Source organism: Lineus longissimus, chromosome 5 (genome assembly GCF_910592395.1).
Source record: "Lineus longissimus chromosome 5, tnLinLong1.2, whole genome shotgun sequence".
In the NCBI taxonomy this organism is placed as follows: domain Eukaryota; kingdom Metazoa; phylum Nemertea; class Pilidiophora; order Heteronemertea; family Lineidae; genus Lineus; species Lineus longissimus.
The window spans coordinates 9,415,434-9,436,829 of record NC_088312.1 but is presented as its reverse complement, the minus strand read 5'-3'; the positions used below and the strand labels follow the sequence as shown (position 1 = coordinate 9,436,829).

The window sequence follows — 21,396 nt, the reverse complement described above, 5'->3', positions numbered from 1 at the left end:
GTTACATACTTTTTGTAAAAAATGTTGTCTTTTGAAATACCTACATCGACAATCTGTGGCAGATCTGCGTACAACTGGCATTGCCTCCACTGCACCTCCACAGCATGACGGACCAACCTGACACCATAGCTGACTTGGGCTATCCCCGCGATGTATGGTACCAACAGGTCCCTATAGAGAGGGTAATCGATCTCCATCTTCTTGATGTACTGTTCAATGGATGCCTGCCATGAAGATTCTTGGATGAGAAGGTTCTGTACCCATGATGCATCTGTACTTGGATCCTTCAAGTCGGTCATTGCGGAGCTTAGCTTGTCAAGTGTGGCGATAACTGTCTCCATTGAGCAGACGGTTGTCAGGAACTGATGGGCATACTGCAGAATACCACCGAACTGAAAGGTAGATAAGAATGCCTTGAAAAGTCTTATTTTATCATATCCCTTGATATTACACCAGTTCAGAGTGCAAAGAACTAGTCAAATTATAAGACAAACCGATAAAATCATCATACAGATAAAATCTTGAGATGAACAAGTGGGATCATGAGACGAACAGGTCTCATGATCATGGATGAACATCGATGTTCATGGATGAACATCGATCATGAGTCATGAGAGAAAGTCACCGAAACTCAAAGATGAACTGGTTGAATCATAAGACGAACGTTGATAACCTGTCAAATCATTAGGGATATCCTTACCTGTGACGGTTCAGGCCTAAGAGCAAGCCTGTCAGCCAGCACTTCAGCCTTGTTCTTCAACAAGTCCCTTCTAGCGATGAGGTTGGCCAACCTGGGATGCTGGGCACTCAGTGCTTCATCTGTGAACTCTTTCCCTGTCCATAACATCCATGCCCAACGTCGCACTTCAAGCTCCTTCTCGATGTCACCGATCTGAGAGGACAGAAAACTAATTATGCATTGAATTGTTGGTGGAAGGGAGGTTCTTTGCAATTGACAGCAGCTAGAATATGTAAAACATTTTCATTACGCAGTTGACCTCATCTCGCTCTAGTTTGGCTGTCAGGTCAATGTCTTCTTGCAAAACGTTGTTCCATAGAGCAGTGGCAGCAGAAACAACTTTCCAGACATTTTAAATGACTCCTCAAGGACTAAAAGCAACCTTATTTCAGAAAACAAATTTCTAACCAAGGCAATTACCTCCTCCTTGATATATCTATATCTCACAGCAACCTTGTGCACAGGGTCCACTGGCCCTGTCGGCGATAACAAATGCGTCTGAACCAATCCAATCTTTGCCCACACTTCTCCAAGCTTCACCAAAACATTCTCATCACCAGCCTTCAAGGTTGTGACCATCTCGGAACATGATGTGAGGATCTGCATCACAACTTCTGGGAGGATGTTGGACTTCGAGAGTTCGACGAGTATTTCTGTCGCTGGAATGTTCTCCACTGGTAAAAGGGACCTTAGCGCTTGCAGGAGGTGGGAGAACACTTCTTGGATGAGCTTGATGTCCATACTTCTGCAACAAAGACAACTATCTCTCTTCAGCAATCTGACAAAGAGCAAAAGTTGTTCTACTAGACAGCTGTTCTTTATACCACTGCCTTGAAGACACATGGCATCTTTGAAAACGCAACATTTTTGATAACTTTTCCTAAATATGAATTGCTGGACCTACCTTGGACTTCGATCCTCTGAAGACAACATCTCTACATGAGTCCACAACATCTTAGCCATGTTTCCAAACTGTTTTACTTTCTCAGCAGCTAATCCCAGTGGCACGGACATTTGACAGATTGTTGACCCGTCATCTTTCCCAGTGAGCTTGGTGTCGGTGCTGGCATGAAGGCTCATGATGGCATAACTCAGCTGGCAGGTCTGAAGGGAACCAGGGCCCTGAAAAAAAGGCCAATGCTTTACCAGGGAGGCTTATTCATTGCAAAGAGTGGATACATAGGCCCTCAACTCCTCAACCAAACCACCATCACGATCAGCTGGTTGCTGGGTGCTGGTAATAAGAGAGTACTGTGTCTTCCATTTTTGGGACAAAAATCTGGTACGACTAATATGGAATGAAGAAGAAGGCATAGCCTGTAGATGAAGGATTTACCTGAACTATAGGCCTCTCCTCTCCCTGCATTTCTCCACCAGGGTCTTTCCACGTGACCCAGTCCAACAGCTGGCTGGTGTAAGTGCTGTGGAACATGTGTTGGATATGGTAGAGCAACAACCCTGAAAAGTGCTCCCAGTGTTGGCCATCCTGCAACAAAAGTCAAGAGATCGGTTGAATAAGGAAAACAGGAGAAATTTTTCAATTTTTAACAAGGCCTCACATCAAAGAGTGTGTATACGCTATTCCAAAGCAATGGTACTGATAAAATGTAATGTAGTTGCACTCTTAGGCACTTCGCAGCCACACTTGTTAAAAGTCTTGACAAGTAAAACTTCTCACCTCAGCATTCAGCAACGCTTGGTAGGGAACCAGACGCCTCACTGGGGTCACATCATGAACCAAGGAGTACATGAGGAACTTCTGGATGTAAGCCTCACTCTCTCCTTCCAACATCTTCACCATGACACACTTCTCCTGTAACAGGGACAGGTATGTGACCAGGGGGACCATTGATAGAACGCAACGGGGAACAGCCTTCACAGTATCGCCACCAGGTGTCGGCTTGTAGAACCCAGCTGCGGTGAGTTGGGAGGACATTCCCTGGAAATTCTCTTGTACAAATTCTGAAATGAAAGGAAGCAACGATAAACAGATATAAAATGTACTACAACTTTCAGTTCTTTCTGCCAACAATAGGAAACAGGCTTGCATCTTTGATCCTGAATGACACCTACAGAAGGATATCACAGAAGAGTTGATGGTTGGGTGCTCATTAGAGATAGGTTATCTTTGGGCTGAAACATTTGGTGGGAACATATATAGGAGAATTGGAGGAGAATATGGATTTTTCTTACCTTGGTCAGCTTTCTCCATCACACCAATAATGATATTGAGCATATCCTTCCTGATCTGTCGACCCTCTCCTCTCAGATACTCAACCAATGCAAACACATCCCTGGCCATCTCGACACTCAGGGCATCACTGAGCTCCTCCCCCTGGAGGACCAATTCCGCCATCTCTTGAGTTGTGAACCCACTTGGGTGGCCGAAGCTTGACCAGAGTTTGAGGTGCAGTTTGGATGCCCTGTCATCTGTGCCCAGGACCTCTTGAAGTCTTGTGATGATGCTCTGAAGGCCTGGTGAGGGACTGAAATGCAATTCATAGGGTCATACTGAGCATCATACTATTGAAGTAAAAGGACACATAGCCTTCGATTGATGTGGACTGGACATTATACTCAAATCACTTTTGACAGTTGATGAAAAAGACAACCAGTCATCAGTGACCTTTGATGAGGCAATCACTCTCTCGGTTTTACTTTCGGGATGGTAGGAGCCTAACCAACACCATATCCCAACTAGTCTCAGTTCAAGAAGTAAGGCAAGGTTGGACCATTCACTACCGATATATTAAAGGATTTCAAGATATTCTTCTCACCTGACATGCTGGAAGAAACTTGCAAATGTCTTATTTTGTAACCAGTTCCAGTGGAGAGCCAACTCTGCTAAGAGAGGCTGAGCTGCTCCTCTTCCCTTGACCTGAATGCTGCATACATCGATGAATTGTTGTTTCCATGATAGGGAGACCAGCAACTATGAAAAATAACACATACAAAGAGTTCATCAATTTCAGGAAACGCATTGGTTGGAAGGAAACCTTGTTGGCATAAAATGTTTTACCAAAGTTTTCTCAAAGAAAGCTTTTTCAATTCAGAAGAACTGTATGGTTCTAGTTATGACTTTTCAAACTAAGTTGACAATTTTGAAGCTTTCATGACCTTTTCAGACCACTTCATGACCATCATGGACCACTTCACGACAATTTCAGACTACTTCATGACCATTTGGGACCACTTCTTGATAATTACAGACCCAATATAGTTCCACACCCAACGAAAATATACTTTTTTGGGTCATATGCATGGCGGGAGAAGGCGTCTTCAAACTTTTATTGAATCCCTTAGGCTTTCCAATTGTTGGTAGGCCTACCTTTTGCAGTGCATCATTTGTGATGGTGACATTTTTGTTTGAGACTAGTTTGACTAATTCCTCTTCAAATGCTTGCAGGAAAGGATAGAGATGAACTAGGACTGGACTCGGAAGAGAACTAGCACTCAAAACTCCTGAAATCGAGAAAGAGATTCTAAATGAATGCCGACATGTTTTTAGTTACATTCATCTGTGACAGATGGCACGCTACCAAAACTAACAATAAAGCTGTTGGCAACAGAGAAAGATTTGTCTCCTGGGACTCGACGTGAGGAGGTTAAATGATTTGTTGAATGTTTCTTTCCTTAAGGATTGTTCAATCGAGTTACGATAGGGAACTCAGCAAGGTTTATTAGCCAACTTTTTGTCTCCACTTTGATCTAATAGCTTTTGTGTTTCCACTCCAACTATTGATTTTAAAGTTTCAGGTTTTTCATAAAGAAGGAAACATGGAAAGAAATAATTTTCATTAGCTGTGAGCTTTTAAGAGTAGATTTCAAATCAATATCTGTTCTAATATCCGAATTCACCAGCTATTAATTTCCTAAAGGGATTGAACTTTTCGATTGAGAAGTCTGGTGTTAGATCAAAGGAATATGACTTACCTTGTTGAACAGCAGCCGACAATTCAATGAAAGACATACTCTGGTGTTTCTTGACACTAACTGACTGCACACAGGCTTGCTGGATCTTTTTCAGTAGATGTGACCTGGAGGAAAGGACAAGAATTAAATTTATATGCCGCCAGGCCAGAGAAATGTGTAGCTCGAAATTAGGATGCCCTTCTAACTATCTCTTTAACAAGACACTGATCCTGTTTGGTGTTAAAGTTTGATAAGGAGAAGGCGCAATTTAAGAGACCAGTTGAAGAGCATGACTCTGTGAAACACAGCTTTAGTAACAAGGTATTCAAGAAAAATCAAACATACATATAACATGGCTTTTGAATGACGACATATACTTCACAGGTACTCACTGGTTCAGATAGGACTCCAGATCTTCGTAAATCTGAGGATGACTTTTCACCAGTTTCTCTCTCATCAAAGGATTCCATCGCACATCCAGCGGACTTTCAGCCGACGCAACATCCACATGAAGCTTCTCGATTAACGGGCCAGCAAAGACAACCTGCAGACCTGACTCGACTACATCGGTGATTTGCTTCACCAGACCCATGCTTTCCGGGGAGACGCGTCTCTTCAAGGTCGAGAGCAACCAATCAGAACGTAACTTCCAATCGCTAAAGGTGGCAAGTTCAGTGAATATCTCGGCAGCAAATTTGATGGACTTTTGGATTCCCTTGACTGACTCCATGTCCAGAGTACTGGTTACAGACTTTGAACCACTCATTGCAGAATATTTGAGTGGAAACTGTGTCCTGTAAAACAAAGAGCTGGACATTTTAGACTCGAAGGTAGTCAACAGGCAGGATATTTAAGGGGAAGTCTGATATTTTGGTACTCTTCCTGCATAAGTGAGCTTACATTTCAACTAACAGAAAATTACATTTTCTAAACCTAGGTATCATTATCCCCAGAGACAGCATGCAAAGAGCAGAAATCCCACCTTGCAAGCCAAGCATGAGGTAGCAAGTTCAAGCATAATAAGAGCCTTGTTGGTTAAGATTTCGAAGGCAAGGCTGAAACACTTACTTTGCTTGATTCATGAGTAGGTACTGGTTGATCTGGTGTAACAAGGGAACGCTCTGCTGGTGGATGGTTGCCAGGGCTGGGTCCACAGCAGAACTGCTCACTGATGGCATAACATCTGGCCAGACGCCTGGTACCATTAATGCCGACTTTTCAGTTTCTGAATCGGACATCAAGGCCTCCAGTTTGAGGATGTGACTTTCAATAATCTCGCGGACTTCCTATTGGTGGAAGAGAAGGATGAAGGAATCTGACAAAATATGTATTTGTGTTTGTCGCAGCAGTTCTAAGAATCGTGCTTTTTGCAGGGTTAGTGGTTCAATTGGGCACCAGTCAGGACCAAAGGTATCAATTCTGATCCTCAGAAACATCTCTCAAATTGCTTTGACCAAAGTAACAAGCAGCGAATGTAACTTCACAAGGCCACATCTCCACTTAGATGGTACACAAATAACTCTACTGTTGTGGCCTACCTGTCGTCTGCTGAACTCCTTCTGCCTTTTGATGTAAACATCATTGCAGGCATTCAACATCGCCGCCTGCAGATTATCTCCTCTCTCCAACTGCTGAACTGCAAGCCGAGCCGCGTGTAGCAGGTCAACTATGGTGTAGTGCTCAGTCATATAGCAGTAGGTCTGGAGTTCAGCTTGTATCTGCAGGAGAATATCGCATGGATGCTTGCCGACGAATCCTAGACTGTGTAGCATCCGCTGGACATCATGGGTGTCATATGCACATCCCTCACTCTGGAAGATACATAGTCATTAGCAAAAGGGGGCAGAACTTGTTTTGTGTCAAAGGATTTGGGCAGTCCCCTATCTACTTTGTGCATTCCTTACACATCATCAGCCTTGCTTAAATTCTCCCCATAAGGTCGAACCATACCATGAAAAGCCACGAGAATCAGTCTGATAAAAGACAATTGCCTCAAATTCGCTACAACCCCCAGAACAGTAGTTAAACATCAGAGGTATTTATCTATTCCAACATGATCTAAGATCAAATCAATTTCAGTCCTGACCTGAGCCCCGGGGTGAGTAATCTGCCTCTATACGGCTGCCCTATGACTTATTCATGTTCACCTCAGGCAAGTTTGGCGTAGTAATATCGTGGAATATATCAAATCGGTTTACAACTTTTGTATTTTGCATGCAATCTCATCAAGCTGATCAAGAATATGACTTTTGTATTTTGCATGCAATCTCATCAAGCTGATCAAGAATATGATTTCTGCATGCGGGTATTATTCTCGAACAAGGCTTCTCATGGCATTATTGTTTTATGACAGAGTACTGAGTCCAAATACAATATGCGATGCCACCTTATTAGGCAACAGATTCAGCAACAGGAGGAAAAATGTTCGAAACGGATCGACTTACTTCCCCCAATATGCAAATCTCAATTCCACGATTCCTCATCGCCCGTGATATTTCACCGTGTTTTGGATCCATAGCCAGGAACAATCTGAAAACAGATTATGGTATATGTTTCTATAGTGGCTATGACTGTCAATAGCTTAGAGATTAAAGCACATAATAGAATCTTTTGTTCCTAGGACATTTCAAACTTCTACACTTACTGCACTGAAAACATTGATTCTGATAATATTTGTTGGGGTAACGGACTTCAAAATAGACATTTTCTAATATTATGATCTGTTAAGATATTGAATAGGCCACAAAAGATACTATCCTATACTAAAATCAAGCTCAGACTCGTAAATAATGTGCACCAGTCTTGAAAATTTTTTCTGATAACTAGTTTACAGCCACGGCATGTTCAACAGTGTTCTTCAAAGAACAAAATTCGACAATAACGTTAGAGAATTATCAATACAGTAATGGCGAGATTCATTACTTTACTGCCAAGCACACTCATGTCGTTCAGCATGGCCGCACAAAAATAATCAAACTTTGCGACGGTGGCTGGGAACCAATCAATATCAAGGGAGGACCGAGCGGCACGCTGGGAGATGCCGCACAGTGTCCCAAGTCCTCAATCAATGTCAATCACGACATTCATCTAAATAGACCATTGGCTAGGCTACTGGTCGCCCATATGAATGCGACTGAAGCCGATATTCGAGAGACATTTGGGAAAACGGACTCAATCACCCTTTGTGGGTCGTTCTGTTGAGGAAACATGTTTTCTACTGATTAGAGATTGATGGAACTGGAGAAATCAAATAGTTGATGCCTGGTGTATCATGCTGTGGCACACGTGTCACTATTCTAAGTAAAACTGAGGATGTTTAGTGAATAGACCCATACTTTAAATTAATGTACTTAAAAGTGAACTGATCATATTTCAAATTTTTAAATTAGCACCAACTATGACCCAGTGACATTATTTCTCATGCTGTGGCGGGATTTAATACTATCACTGGCCACCACTTTCAAAGTCTTTATTAGCTTCAACTAGAAACCACATCAACTTGCAACCACCATTAAACTAATGCCAAGACTCCTAACAAAGAAAGACAGTAAACAACTGCGGCATTCATTAGATCGGCAAGGTCATGCACTTGCCCCAGAGGTCAGGTTTATGATGTGCGATGAGTGATATGAAAGAGGACTGGTACAACATGAAAACAATGTAAGTGATATACTGCTGGCAGAATTCAATAATGGATCATCAACAATGCCACCCCGAGAGAAAATGATCGATTAGTCGACGCATTTTGCTCCGAACATGAACACATAGCGGGTGGTTGGTGGCTTGCTCAGGAAGTCATATAGGTCGAGAAGTGGAATTGTGGCTTGGGATGACAAGATCTAGAAAAATCTTTGGCCAAATCGAGTTTAATGGCACAAAAACTACAAAGATTACAAGCAAAGAGGATATTGGGAGGGTGCTCCAGTACCTGAAGTCTGGGTGTGGCTTAACTGAAGGAATCTCCCCATCGATGACCCCTCTCTCATTGATAGTCAAGATGCCATTTGGTTCCAGGAGGGCATTCAATCGGTCGAGTACAGAGGGACTGGAAAAGACACATTTACAATTAGAAACTCTAAAGATGCTCCCTAAAAGCACATACATTTGTAATACCAAATGGTTGCATCTTATAACGCCTCATTATAATCTGCTTCTCTTCTCTTCTCTTCTTTATTCCTCTCTTCTCTTTACTTCTTTTCACAAGCAACATGAAGTAATCAAAACAATAATGTGCTAACCTGCAGAAGTTGACGTTATCGATGAGTAGCCAGTCACCATTCTTGAGGGCCTCGACAAGGACACTATCAACCCATTCAAACTGACCACCACCGCCACTTCTGTAACCTTTCCCATCGACTTTTTTCTTCAAAGCCAGAAGCTCTTTCTTCAGTGTGGAGGCTTCATCTACGCATAGAATAAGAGAGTTTAATGAGAATTATTTCAAAGCCTGAAATACCTCATTCATACCACTTTTGGTAAGAATAACAATTATCTTTAAAAGTCTCCTAAAAACTTTCACTGGACGCTCATCCAACATTAGTGTGAGCGGAAACTTCTGCTTTTATTTTTGGGACAAAATTCACATCAAGTTAATGAATGAATGAATGAAGACTACAGTAAATGCCTCTACTTAAAATTTCATGTACGGTACATTTACACTAGGGATTTCTGTAGAAAACTTAAGTAAAAGCATTTGCAAGTCTTATTCATATCACCCAATGAGTTAACATTGTCTTGTATTTTCCAATCTAATGGTAACATCTCCATACGTCCTGCTCATATGAACTACAGATTGGTTTGCTCTGCTCTTGAGCTAAAATCAATAGTAACGCATGTCTCAAGAACAATCAGTGCCATATGATTTTCCACACAAAACTAAGTGAAGTTACTAGTGCAGGTACAGTAATGACTCTGTGCGGGTTACAGATATCTTACAAATTCCTCAAGAGGTGATTTTGTATATCAATACCCAAATATGAGTACAAACCTTTCGTCTGAAGTGGTAAAATGAACTACTGTGTTGATGGGTTTAAGCTGGTTAAGGGGAGCCTGTACAATAGCCCTGTGTTTGGACATATGTGAGGAGGGCTGAACTGCCTGGCCATGTCAAACACTTACCGGAGACTAGGAGGCTGAACTTCTGACAAGCCTCTTCCACATGGTGCAGGAGTCTCTCACATCTGAACAGACGTTCTCTCATTCCCTCCAATTCTTCAACACTTGAACTACTTTTCACTGAAAGACGGAAAAGAGGCATTTCAATTTACCTGGCCAGATCACACTGAAGAGGACATTTCAGAACTCACAGCTTTGAAATGTATTCATTCATAATCAAACAAATTCTCTTTCCAAGGTTATTCTGATAAGAACAAGAGTCCAGCACTACCTTCTGTTGCGATTTTGATAAATTTTAGGTAAGGTTTTCCAGTAATAGATGTAATTACCTGTTTGTGATCCCTCCTTCATCTCTGACCAGGCTTTCATGATGGAGGCAGACGATGAGGGCTTCTGGTGCTGCAACAGCTGCCTGCAACAGGACATTGCCACCGCTTCAACTTTGGATGATACATCGGAAATGTGGCGACCAATATCAGCCTACAAGATGGGAAAGTGAAGAACACATCAATGCAAAATCAAACATTCCATGGCACATTACAACTTACAGGACAGAGGCATGGTGGTTTGGTTCAAGAGAGCTGGGCAAGTCTCATATTGTTACCACCTTGGAGACATTCTGTCAAAACAATTTGCCCAGTATGGCACTATGCTGGAAACTGCAGTGACATGTATAATCAGCTCAGAATGAAAGCAGAAGAAAAGAAAAATGCTTGTGCTGGAACTAAATGGAAGTAGCAAAGAAAGAGGAAACTCCTAGGTGATCATATTTTCTTCAATTTTGATTAATTGAATGGAACATAGCTCGACTTTATTGAAGTCAAGAGTGTATTGCCTGTGGCAATTAGTATATCACACCATGAATCACTCGCTGGCTAAGCTAATTGCCTGAAGGATATCGTTGCGAGCGGTGGGGCTCCGATACATTGATCTGGAGTTTTACTATGAACACCATTCATGCTCATACTTGCGAGACACAATCAGTTCCAGATTTTTTGTCGATTTGTCATTAAACTGGAATACATAAAGGGTTAAAGAGTAAAACAAATCACCTCAAATTCCATTTACAAACAAGTCTCTATACCCTATACATATCCTCACAAATCTGCATTTTCCACGGACTAAACAACAAGATTCTGACACTCGAAATCCCGCAACGATGAATAGTTTGATGGTGCTCCTCTGTCAACCAATAGAATGGTCTGACATGCTGGATTCAAATCAGTCCAGCGGGAATCTTATCGCCTTCATACACAGCGCCCATGTAGATAGGACCTCTGACATGAGTTACAAAGCTACAGCTTATTCCAATCTAACCGCGGTCAAAAGGCCTGTACATTCTATGTATGGTTCTGTGCATTATTGCACATTCTTTCCCAGTCAGCATAGGTTGAGAAGGATTCTATGATATGTGGCATGCTAGCATTGCCATACATCAGCTCAACTGATCTAACAGTGGGAAAAGCAAACAGTTTATTTTTATGGTCAGCGCAGAAGTGACAACCTCGATCCTTCCTACAGAACTTCTTAGAATTGCTCGAAAAAGTCACTCCGGAATATTGCACTTGTGTTCAGGCTGCACCTAACTGAAGGACGCGGTTTCAAGCTCCATGCAGTCAACTTGAATCATCAAGAATGCTTTTTCAAATGGCCGTTTTAAGATGTTTAGCCAGAAGTGACACTCAGTAAAGATCAATATGTATTCTTGATTTCATAATGTGCTAATTCCTCATTAGTTTGGCCCTCCAGGTTGCAGCTGTATTTATAAGTAGGAGTGTTTCCGTCACAACTTGTTAGTGACAATACTGTTTCCTGACCCTGATTGGGTGAACATGCCTGGAATCGGCGATCACGAGGTTCGTACGCCCGGGGATTGAGCTGAATGACTTATTCAATTCAGCTACTCAGACTGGTTCCAATACAATGGTAAGTAGTGAAAGACCAGTAGCCACTGGGAGGACTTCACTTGCTACTCGATCCTTCAAATGTAGAAACCCGAATTGCAGCATTCCAATTAGGTTTTATTTGATGGAGCTGACGTGGTACCTAGAGGTAGCAACTTGCCCTCCTGAGACTGCTGGCTTTAGCAAAAGCTGAGTTCCGCACTTTATGACTTTGGCAAATAGGCAACCTGAACAGATGTTCTACCAAACTTTTAAGAAATCGACCCTGTAGTTTTCCACAGTGGCCTGAAAGAGCGTGGACATTTACTTCTGAAAACCCCATAAGATGTTCATAACACAGGAACATGCCACCGTTTCGAGGTGCTTCCCCGCTACTGATGTCGAGGGAATCTAAAAAAGAACTTATGGGACAAAGATTACCACCACTTGATTAAAACATTTTCCCCATCATTAAAGGGTTAAATGCACTGGTGGGAAGACTATTAGCATGTAGATGTCTTACCAAACATCACTTTCAATATCACAAACATGCTAATCTGAAATTAATATCAAGATAATTAGCAGACATGTGCAAAATGTAACAGCCGTGACCATGTCATGCTGAATTAAATCCCTACATCTCCAAGGCAACTGTTACTACGGTGCCTAATTTCCATCAGGCAAGAAACGGCAAGCTTTGGGAGGACAAATCAATCAAATTTATGTGATCAGAATTTTTGATGTGATAGATGAACCGTGACTGGTACATGATCAATGACCAACTGGTAGCCCCGTTAGCCGTCTGATTTGCTAATGATTGCCCGGACCGATATCTGACATGTCTAAGAGCACCAGGCAATTCATCCCGGCTTAAGTGCAGAATGATACAAGACAGTGTATCAGTACAAAAATATCAAGGTTATCCCAGTAGAAAACGTTGACGAAAACTTTCTCAATAATATTAATTCATGAATACCGACTATTTTCTATTAACTTTCACTGCAGCCCTAAGCTGTCACTGGCAGAAGGAGTAAGTGCGATTGGCCGTGTGAATTGTTCGGACATGTAGGACATTATACTGTTGCAAGATTAGCAGCTGTTTCAAGTCTGACAATCGTGATTGGATGAATATAACGTTATCATTAAGATAGTCAACGTTTGACATGAGTATGAATGAATGATATCAGTGTATCTTTGAGGATAACAACAATAACCTACTTCAAAGATAATTTTTAATTGAAATTCAATCAAAGCAACAGGGGTGTGCATTGCCCTGCACTTATCTTTTCACTTGATTCATCAACCATACGCTACAATGAGTAGTCCTATCAATGAAAAACGTCATACCTCTCTCGAGGCAAACCTTCAGTCAATTGTCCCCCAGAATGCACATCAATCAGGTTGGCAACTTTGATCAATTCATAAAGGTTTTCAATAAAAAGACGTCGCTTTGATATCTCCACGATTACTCTAAATCAAAAATAAGTATTCCGATATCGATAAAAACAATCGGGGAAGGATCAATAGCCTTTGAGGAGCTGCTTAATTTCTTTGAGGAATGACGGTGGTGTTTTTACCGTTAAATGGCTCGGTTTATTCAATATACTGAACTGTTGTGGTTGGAAGGTGTGCTGGTTGATATACATGTGTCTTTTTAGTTCTAAAACATTCATAAAGCTTCAGTTAAGATGCTTGAAATGTTTACATTTTCAAGGAGTAACCAGCTTGCAAGGCACATATACTAATCAGTGATGATATATTGCAAAATTCATATTTAAAATAGACGCAGAGTGGCCACATATTTCAATTAGACACAAATAAGATGTTATTATTTGCAGTGCCTCGCGATATATTGAGAAGTTGCAATTTGTAACATGTATCCTGGTTCTATTTCTCCATTGAATGCATCAATACTTTCTTTATTGTCACACGGAAATTATTATTCCAAATAATCACACAGCACTGGTCGGAAACAAGACTCGGGTGGCAACATATTAATCAAAAGTGAGGTTGTTGATAGAGAACATAAGCAAAGTAATCAAGTTGGTAAAGGTTGTGAATATTTTATGCTCAGTTGACATGACCATGAGGCAGTTACTTCAAGAAGCGTGCCTTTAAGACGTATTGGGGTCAAATATGTCCCAGTCAACCGACCAAGAACAAATTGATATTCTGCATCGTACATTGGGTTATAAACCCCCCACATTTCAGAAGAAGGTTACATGCACCCCCACTTGTGATTGGAACATACAACTTCACATGCCTCTGTAAACTAGCACGTGTTTCATAAAGCAGAAATCCATACAAAGTGAGAATACAATGTAAACTAGTTGAGATGCAGTACAAGGTACCTAGTAATACATGATGAGGTCATTTTCCTGTCCCAATCTCATTCGCAGAAAGATCAACCTTCAGCAGAATGAGTTAACAATATAAATTTGCCGCCAACCTACAGCGTGTCATGACTGTCTCCTCCTCCTGACAAATGCCTCCTCTGGGAGCAATCGGCCCAAATCCCGCCAAATGTTACCACTAGCTCAGCAGTTGGTACAGACACAAGAATTACAGCCAAAAACAAAAAGACTATGGAGTTACTCAGACAAACAGTCGGAAAATTATCTTCTTTCGCAGAAAATCTTTTATTTATTCATGTCACTGTTTCCAACATTTCATTTCCTTTGTCAAATCACACAACCCTGAAGTAATGCACCTGTGTCATGAACACAGTGCTGAAATATTGAACTTTTGCGATGATTTACATGCTAAATCTCACCAGACACATCAACAATTATTAGTAGTATTTGTGATTTGGAAGTAAAATCATTCCAAAAGTATTCTGCCCAGTGGGGCACTCTGCGATTGAGCCATGCACAAGAACGTCTTGATTTCTCTCTCTATCAATAAGAGGTCACTTCGTGGTTGATTGCAACTTTCCTTTCCACAGAAAAGACTTTGATGTGATGTTCAAAAGCTACGGCAGACGTGCAGTAGGGAGTCTTGGTCTTTAATGCATCATCTTAACCTCACTCCCTTCATCATGCATGCAATATAGACTAACTGTTCAACGGTATTCCAGTCATGTCGGTTTATCAAGTCCAGAATTGGTTGCTAGCCCTGACACACGGTCTTCTCATTCAGTCCCTGGGCTCGGCCCCAGTATTTAACGGCAGTGGGTATTGGCAAACGTTCGCTGCGCTTGTCATCCCGAGATTACTTGCTGTCCTGATCAATGGCTCTCCCTCAGACTATCAGTATACTTGGCTTCTTTTCATCTTGACAGGATACCCACCAGTGCCTTCATCAGTTATCGACTGACAAGTTTTCTTCTTTCTCTAAGAGGAAATTGATCATTGTTTGCGGTCTCTGTGGATTAGAAAGTAAATGGCGCTTTTTCCTGTCTCGTAATGCGATTGCCTTTTCCTTGGTCAGACAGCAATAGGGTCTTTTGCATCTTTCTTGCTGCGTGGGAATGAACAAGTTGAAATGCATTAGTTCATCACTCTATGAATTAAAATTAAGAAAAACCCCAAAAATGTGTAGTACATATTCACTATGAAAGCGCACATTATTTTGACATGTGGAGCATGAATAAATTATTGATAGTTTGAAAGCTTTCACTGAAACTTGACCTAAAATATTGATTAAACACAAAGATTGTTTATCACCATGTAATGTATACACCTAATAGTGTGTTTGGAAATACAAACCACAAAATCGTTTTAGGGTAAAAAAGGTTTTTCCTGTTAAATAAAAGAGTAATTAGACGCAAGTTTATAATCAGGTTTCAAAGGTTTTTGTCACGATTACCGAATTAAGCATTCATGATTCAGAAAGAGACAGAGTGCCTCGGAGCGCACTATAAAAAATAAAGACCGCCATAATTGCCCAGCATTGCAAAGTCTGATGGGGAAGAGGACAGTCTGCACCAATCCACAGCAAAACTATTTGAAACACACACCGCTGACAACCCCTCAACCGATCAATGCATGAGAATGCAAACATTGGAGACCACCCCTTCCCAGCAGAAACATCAATACTTCTGACACGTTCCCCTGAGCATGGATAATTGAGGGCGAGAGTGTGTCGCTGGTTAACATCAGTCTCCTTCTCATTGAACACATATTGGATTATACATCAGAAATATCATGGAAATATAAGCCTACCAATATCTACGGTTAGTACATGTTGCAAAATATCTTTATATCGTTTCTTTTTAATGTGTTTTATGAAATGTTACAGTGACATTTCTCATTTAGTTTGCAATCGGCGAGCGACGCCAACATTGATTTCTGAGATACGACCAGGTATTGGAGCAGCGTGTGCAGCTGAGGCGAGACGCAATAGCACAGTCCTCTATAAGTTTGTTGCGATATCATTTTTGACCAGCTGAGAAACTGATAAGACTTCTTTTTATTCTCCTAAATCAAATATTCAACACTTTGGTTTAAATTTATAATGAGTTTTCAAAGATTGTCCAATGGTGAATACAAAATGTAGAACATTGGTTCTTTGGTGCCACATACCCGAGGACGAGGATGTGGGTTTATTTATTTTTACTTATTGTTGCATATTTCTTGTCTGTTTTCAATCTCGCTTATACTAACGAACTAAGCCTTTAGAAAAAACAAAAGGGTTTGGCGATCCCTTGGTCTTACATGCATGTTTGGCTTCTTTTCAAAGCAATCATCAGTAGGAACCTGTTTGTTTGCTGAATGGGAAACACTTAGTTCCCTGTTATAAATATTTGAGTAATCACAGCATAAATTCTATTTTCTTGAGCCACCAGTGGAAACGAACGGTGTACCCCTTGAAGTTCTTGTAAACAAACAGATAGTGGACTGAAAACCCCACACTGGATATATCTTCCAAGATCTGCGATTGTTTTGGAAAGATTGGCAACTGCTGGTAACATGCTTTCGTGATGTCCCAGTTGAAACAAGAAAAAGAACCTGCCTTTTCACATGCTTAGACGAAAAAGAAACCTCATATCTGAATAGCTGAACAGCTAAGGAGATTTGGTATCACAATTCAAGTAGTGAGCTGTTCATGCTCTTGAAGTTTACTATACTACACAGGGAAGCTTCACTTATACTTCATGTTGCAGACTCTAGTGATTGCATAGCATTTCAGCTTCTCTTAAGTTATTAATTTCATATTTCTATTCATGTTAAGCTTTTCAAGCCGGTGTACTTGCCGCCCTGAATCAACAAACAAAGCATCTGTACAAGCCGTCAATGAGGAATCCAGGTTTCATCCGCTTGTTACTGTTGGTTTTTATACTACATCTGACTCACAGGAAATATCATTTGATTGAAAGCTGTGGGTAAAATTGATTAATTTCATCAATCAATTATTGCAGTTGCCAACATTCTGAAGCTAATTTACAAGTTTATGTCAATATCCAACAGACGTTGTTGTCATTTGCCTTAATCAGTTCAGTATTGAAACAAAACAAAAACCTCATGTGCTTTTATTTTCATCAGATTTTTTCATACTCAGCTGTGTTTTGGCCACTTGCACTGTTTCACCTCTTTTTAATCTTCGACATTTCCAATAAATCCTTCAATCTGATAACCTCTAATCTTTTCTGTTCATAACATCTTTGTCTTTCTTCGGCCAAAAAGTGTAGGATGCCATCTTCAGTGCAGAGGGGCAGGAACTGATGAGAAATTTTCAAATCACAAAAATCCTCTATATGTAATTGGAGAAGAATCTTCAGGCAATACTTATTAAATCTGGTTCCAGGTGATGTTTTCTCCATATAAGTGTTAATTTCATTCATCTGAACATGAAAAATACACTTGATTCAGATACAGCCGTACAAGATTGACTTCAGAATCCCTTGAGAGAGTGCATTTAGTGCATAAATGCAAAAAGCTGAATTAATGATACCCAGTGCGGCAGTGCCGATCAAACAAATTGGCATGAGTGACTCCCAGGATCACTCTTGTGGCTTTATGTATATAGTGAAAGATGTACTTCATAGGAACCAATAAGGAGTGATTTGTGCAAATACAGTTACAACGACTAAGATGCTACACTTTGCTACTGCCATTGTTGCCCTCATGTCAACATGCGCAACATAAGTCAATGACGAAAATTTGACGTCTAAGACCGAGATGAGACGATGATACATTTCAAAGGATTTGTAACCACACGATCGTTGGCCCATCAACAAATGACAATAAATGGTCTGCAAATGCTTCACTCCCTCGACAGCTTGTTTCGGACCAATTTCTGTCATCCGCACCAATTACTGTCAATATCGCCAGACGTTCACCTTATGTGTGATCATTGCTTATCCATGCTTGGCCAGTCAAAGACACAACATGATCGTCTCATAGCACGCAACAGGCGTCTGGTACATTTTCTCATAGGTAGATGGTTGAAGGACTGTAAATATCTCATCATTTTATTCGACAAAGACATGTTTTTTCCCAATGCAACAGAATTAATTTGGGTGGAGACAATAAAACCAGTTTTTCAAGTATAAATTGGTACCTTATCTCGTTGGAAGATTGTCGATGGAGACACTTGCTGTAAATATCTCATCTAATCAATTCAATCCTAGTGACCAAGCGCAAAATATTTGCCCATCTGTCACAATATCACTATATTCTATTTGACAAAGACTTTTTTAACTTACGCCACAGAATCATTTTCGGTATAAAAAACAATTTTTTTTCCAATATAGAGCAGCAACTTCTGCATACAAGAAAACAAAACCATATCATTTTTCACTTACACAAGATCTGCATTATAAACATGAAGAATTTCACTGATTTCGAATAATATGAGAGAAAAACCTCTCCCCGAGAGAGCTTGCACTTCCCACTGTTAGAAAAGCAGATTACGCTGATGTGACAAGCAAAGATTTCCCACGAGATGCGCAAACTAGATCATAATACAAATCTGCACCCAGCAATAAAGACGGCAGTTTTTATTCTTCGATATTATAGTTATTCTGCTAGACCGGCGTATCATTTGTCTGGCTTCATCACTGCTGGAAGAGGGATAGACAGTATAAAAGCTGGGCTTATGAAGTCAATCCCAATTTGTTTACAGGGGCATTAAGTGTGTTGTTGTCATCATCGTAAGAGCAGTCCTAAAGGTTGCGGGAGACGAGCACAATCACAACGGCTGAGTTAAAATCCAGTTTATCTCCTGGAACCTCTTCTCTTGCTCTGGATGTTTATAGTCTGTGTGCTTCCAGTTCGTGACAGGACACTAGAAGTGCAAACTTTGAAGAAGACCTGATTCTAGGCCAACATTTACTAGATTTGGGGATAGGTGATTGGGTTGAGAGAATTTCAATATTTCTTTAGCAGAGAAGGATGATCTAATTCTTCAACCTATCCTTCACTCATGGTTCGAAAAGCGTACCATATCATGCTATGTTTCCACAACATGCTGTTTCCTGTTCAGAAATGCCCCTCTTGTTGATATCTTCGTAAAGGTACATTATCGGATGAGAGCGCTCCAATCGAGTGATCAACTCCTCCAATCTGTTTGTGGATAAAAGCTTTTAAAAGCTTGAAGATTCTGCTGAGGATCGCATAGCTTGTCATCAAACATTTCCTCTCGTATCTTCAAAGGAGATTCTGCCAGAAGATAAATCGTTAAGAAACAATTGCTAATTGAGAATAATGAGCGGAATGTTCAAGTGAGGGAAAAACTTCAGCTGAATTTACCACATGGCAACTTTTCCATCAATGATTTTCCATATTGTACAAGGTATTTTCTAAAGCATTGCAAACAGCTGAGAAAAATTTCATCATCGTTGTTCTTTTTTATATCAACTTCACTAGAGAATTCAAAGCACTCCCCCTCTCATGATCAAACAAGTTGACTCATCCCTCCCCCACAGATGCACTGATAAGCAGGGTTACAACACCAACCAATTGTCTTGGATGGCGGCCATGTTGTGTGCTTGAATACGTCTAAGGAGACGGTGTTGACTAAGATTCAATTGCAGGTTGGTACATGTCATCACCATCATCATCCATCATGATGTCATCTTGATCTCTCTAATGGATTTTACCAAATCCACTACACTGGCTACACCAATCGGATTTCTAAATGGACGCCACCAAACTGATCCCCTTTTCTAGCAAGGTTGAGCCCCTACATGGTTACTGATTCATCTAAAAGCTGAACGCTGAAAGTGTAAATTGTCATGGGACTTGATCACCAATAGACTGGAGGGCATGACCGGTCTCCGCGCATGCACATGATATTCAAAGATCTTGTCATCAGAAACCCCCCCCTTGCAAACCACCTCAATTCAATTATCACAAATTCAAAACCTTGTCACATCCACTTTTAAATCATCATCAAGCAGCGAAAGAGGATAATTTTATGAGATTCCCGAATAGCATTCGTTCATGCCAAGTAAACAGTCCTTGGCCGCTCTTGGACACTTCTGCATCCATTTAAAGCAGTGGTGTTATTCTAGCCACACTGGTTACCACAGCAATTTCATCTATTGGTGACCCGGAACAGCCATAGGTTTCATTCAGAAAGGTGTATATCAATATGTGGATTTTGGTGGCAATCCTAGTTGGAATCTGATTACGCCGCATTGATTTCTTTCTGCCAATACTGCACAGAGGGATGAGCTTTTTGAGGCAGACCTGCATTGATTTTCTGGAGATAATGTGTTAGTATAATGCACTGCATTGTTAGAAATTTGTAATTTTTACTGGCCAGGAGATGACTGCGGGATATTGGTGTTTGGGGCAATTCATCTACAATGGGTTGCCGTTAAGAAAGACCAGAAGTTGCCTGGGAGGAAATCAGTTCAGTTGCAATGCTTTTTCAAGCAAATTTCTTTGGATCAGATCCTATGCGTACAATGCGTTGTTCAAGATTCGATTTTCCATGCGCTGAGGGCAAGAGCTATGCCATGATGGCATTAGTGTTTGGTGCACACAGCTTGACATGATGCTTCACAGTTCAAGATGGGGACAAGCCAGAGTAATATCTGAAACGTGTTGAGTTTTATAATACTCAAAGAGCAATTTTCTTGAGATCAAATGTAAAAATCAAAATGGCATTGATCGTGAAATCATAGAAGGCGAACTGCCAAAATAGTGGCTATCGCCGAGTCAAGCAATGGAAACCACTCATTACGCCTCATCAGACAGTCATATCTCTCAATGCAATTCTTTCGCTGTCCACTAATTTGAGCAATGCCTTGGCCTTCAATCGACATTTCCTTTCCCTTGAGACCAACTTGATTACAGACAATGCTCTGATCAGTGGGGGCACGAACAACTTGCTCCTTGGTTTCCCTCTTGAAAATTTCTGTTATTAGTGATACACTGTCAGTGGTCGGTCCCCTGACTGCCTGCTCAGGGATAAATAACTACATCTGAACATCAATATCTTTAGTATCATGATGAAAAATGCTCGACATAATACGCATTCCATCTTGAGAGAATATAGGAATGTTTGGTGTGACTGCATGGTCACACAGAAGCTGATACTCTCCGAATTAAAACACCATTACAGAAAAGATGGTTATTACTCCTGGACAGTTAGTAGAAGTGACATAAGCTGACTCTGATTTCTCCAAATCTGTTGACCAAATCAGCCAAGAAATCAGAAGAAATCAACGAATGCATCAGAAACACCTCCCCAAAGCAGCCCTCTCGATCTCCATCAGATGATAAAAAGAGTCATTGCATCTAATGGCATTACCTAGTATGGTCCGTGTTATATTTGCCCAACATGGTTTACTCTCTT

At 40.9% G+C, this 21,396-nt stretch overlaps 2 protein-coding genes across 3 annotated transcripts in view; one reads left to right on the top strand and one right to left on the bottom strand.

Annotated features, from left to right (window-relative positions):
• LOC135488465 (midasin-like) overlaps positions 1-21,396 on the bottom strand; it is an 86,627-nt gene that overhangs the window by 21,014 nt on the left and 44,217 nt on the right. Inside the window, exons 23-40 of the mRNA XM_064773089.1 lie at positions 10,096-10,246; positions 9,770-9,886; positions 8,890-9,055; positions 8,580-8,696; positions 7,096-7,180; positions 6,190-6,462; positions 5,720-5,937; positions 5,044-5,445; positions 4,673-4,776; positions 4,068-4,201; positions 3,517-3,671; positions 2,933-3,225; positions 2,418-2,701; positions 2,076-2,225; positions 1,644-1,861; positions 1,160-1,484; positions 701-892; positions 45-392 (exon numbers count right to left, since the gene is read on the bottom strand). Of these exons, the coding sequence (XP_064629159.1) occupies positions 45-392; positions 701-892; positions 1,160-1,484; positions 1,644-1,861; positions 2,076-2,225; positions 2,418-2,701; positions 2,933-3,225; positions 3,517-3,671; positions 4,068-4,201; positions 4,673-4,776; positions 5,044-5,445; positions 5,720-5,937; positions 6,190-6,462; positions 7,096-7,180; positions 8,580-8,696; positions 8,890-9,055; positions 9,770-9,886; positions 10,096-10,246 (3,732 nt within the window). The remainder of the gene's footprint in view (positions 1-44; positions 393-700; positions 893-1,159; positions 1,485-1,643; positions 1,862-2,075; positions 2,226-2,417; positions 2,702-2,932; positions 3,226-3,516; positions 3,672-4,067; positions 4,202-4,672; positions 4,777-5,043; positions 5,446-5,719; positions 5,938-6,189; positions 6,463-7,095; positions 7,181-8,579; positions 8,697-8,889; positions 9,056-9,769; positions 9,887-10,095; positions 10,247-21,396) is intronic.
• The window catches only part of LOC135488462 (uncharacterized), a 32,111-nt gene continuing 26,441 nt past the window's right edge, over positions 15,727-21,396 (top strand). For both annotated transcript variants that reach the window (XM_064773085.1, XM_064773084.1), the window contains exon 1: positions 15,727-15,823. The gene's annotated coding sequence lies outside the window, so the exon portion shown is untranslated. The remainder of the gene's footprint in view (positions 15,824-21,396) is intronic.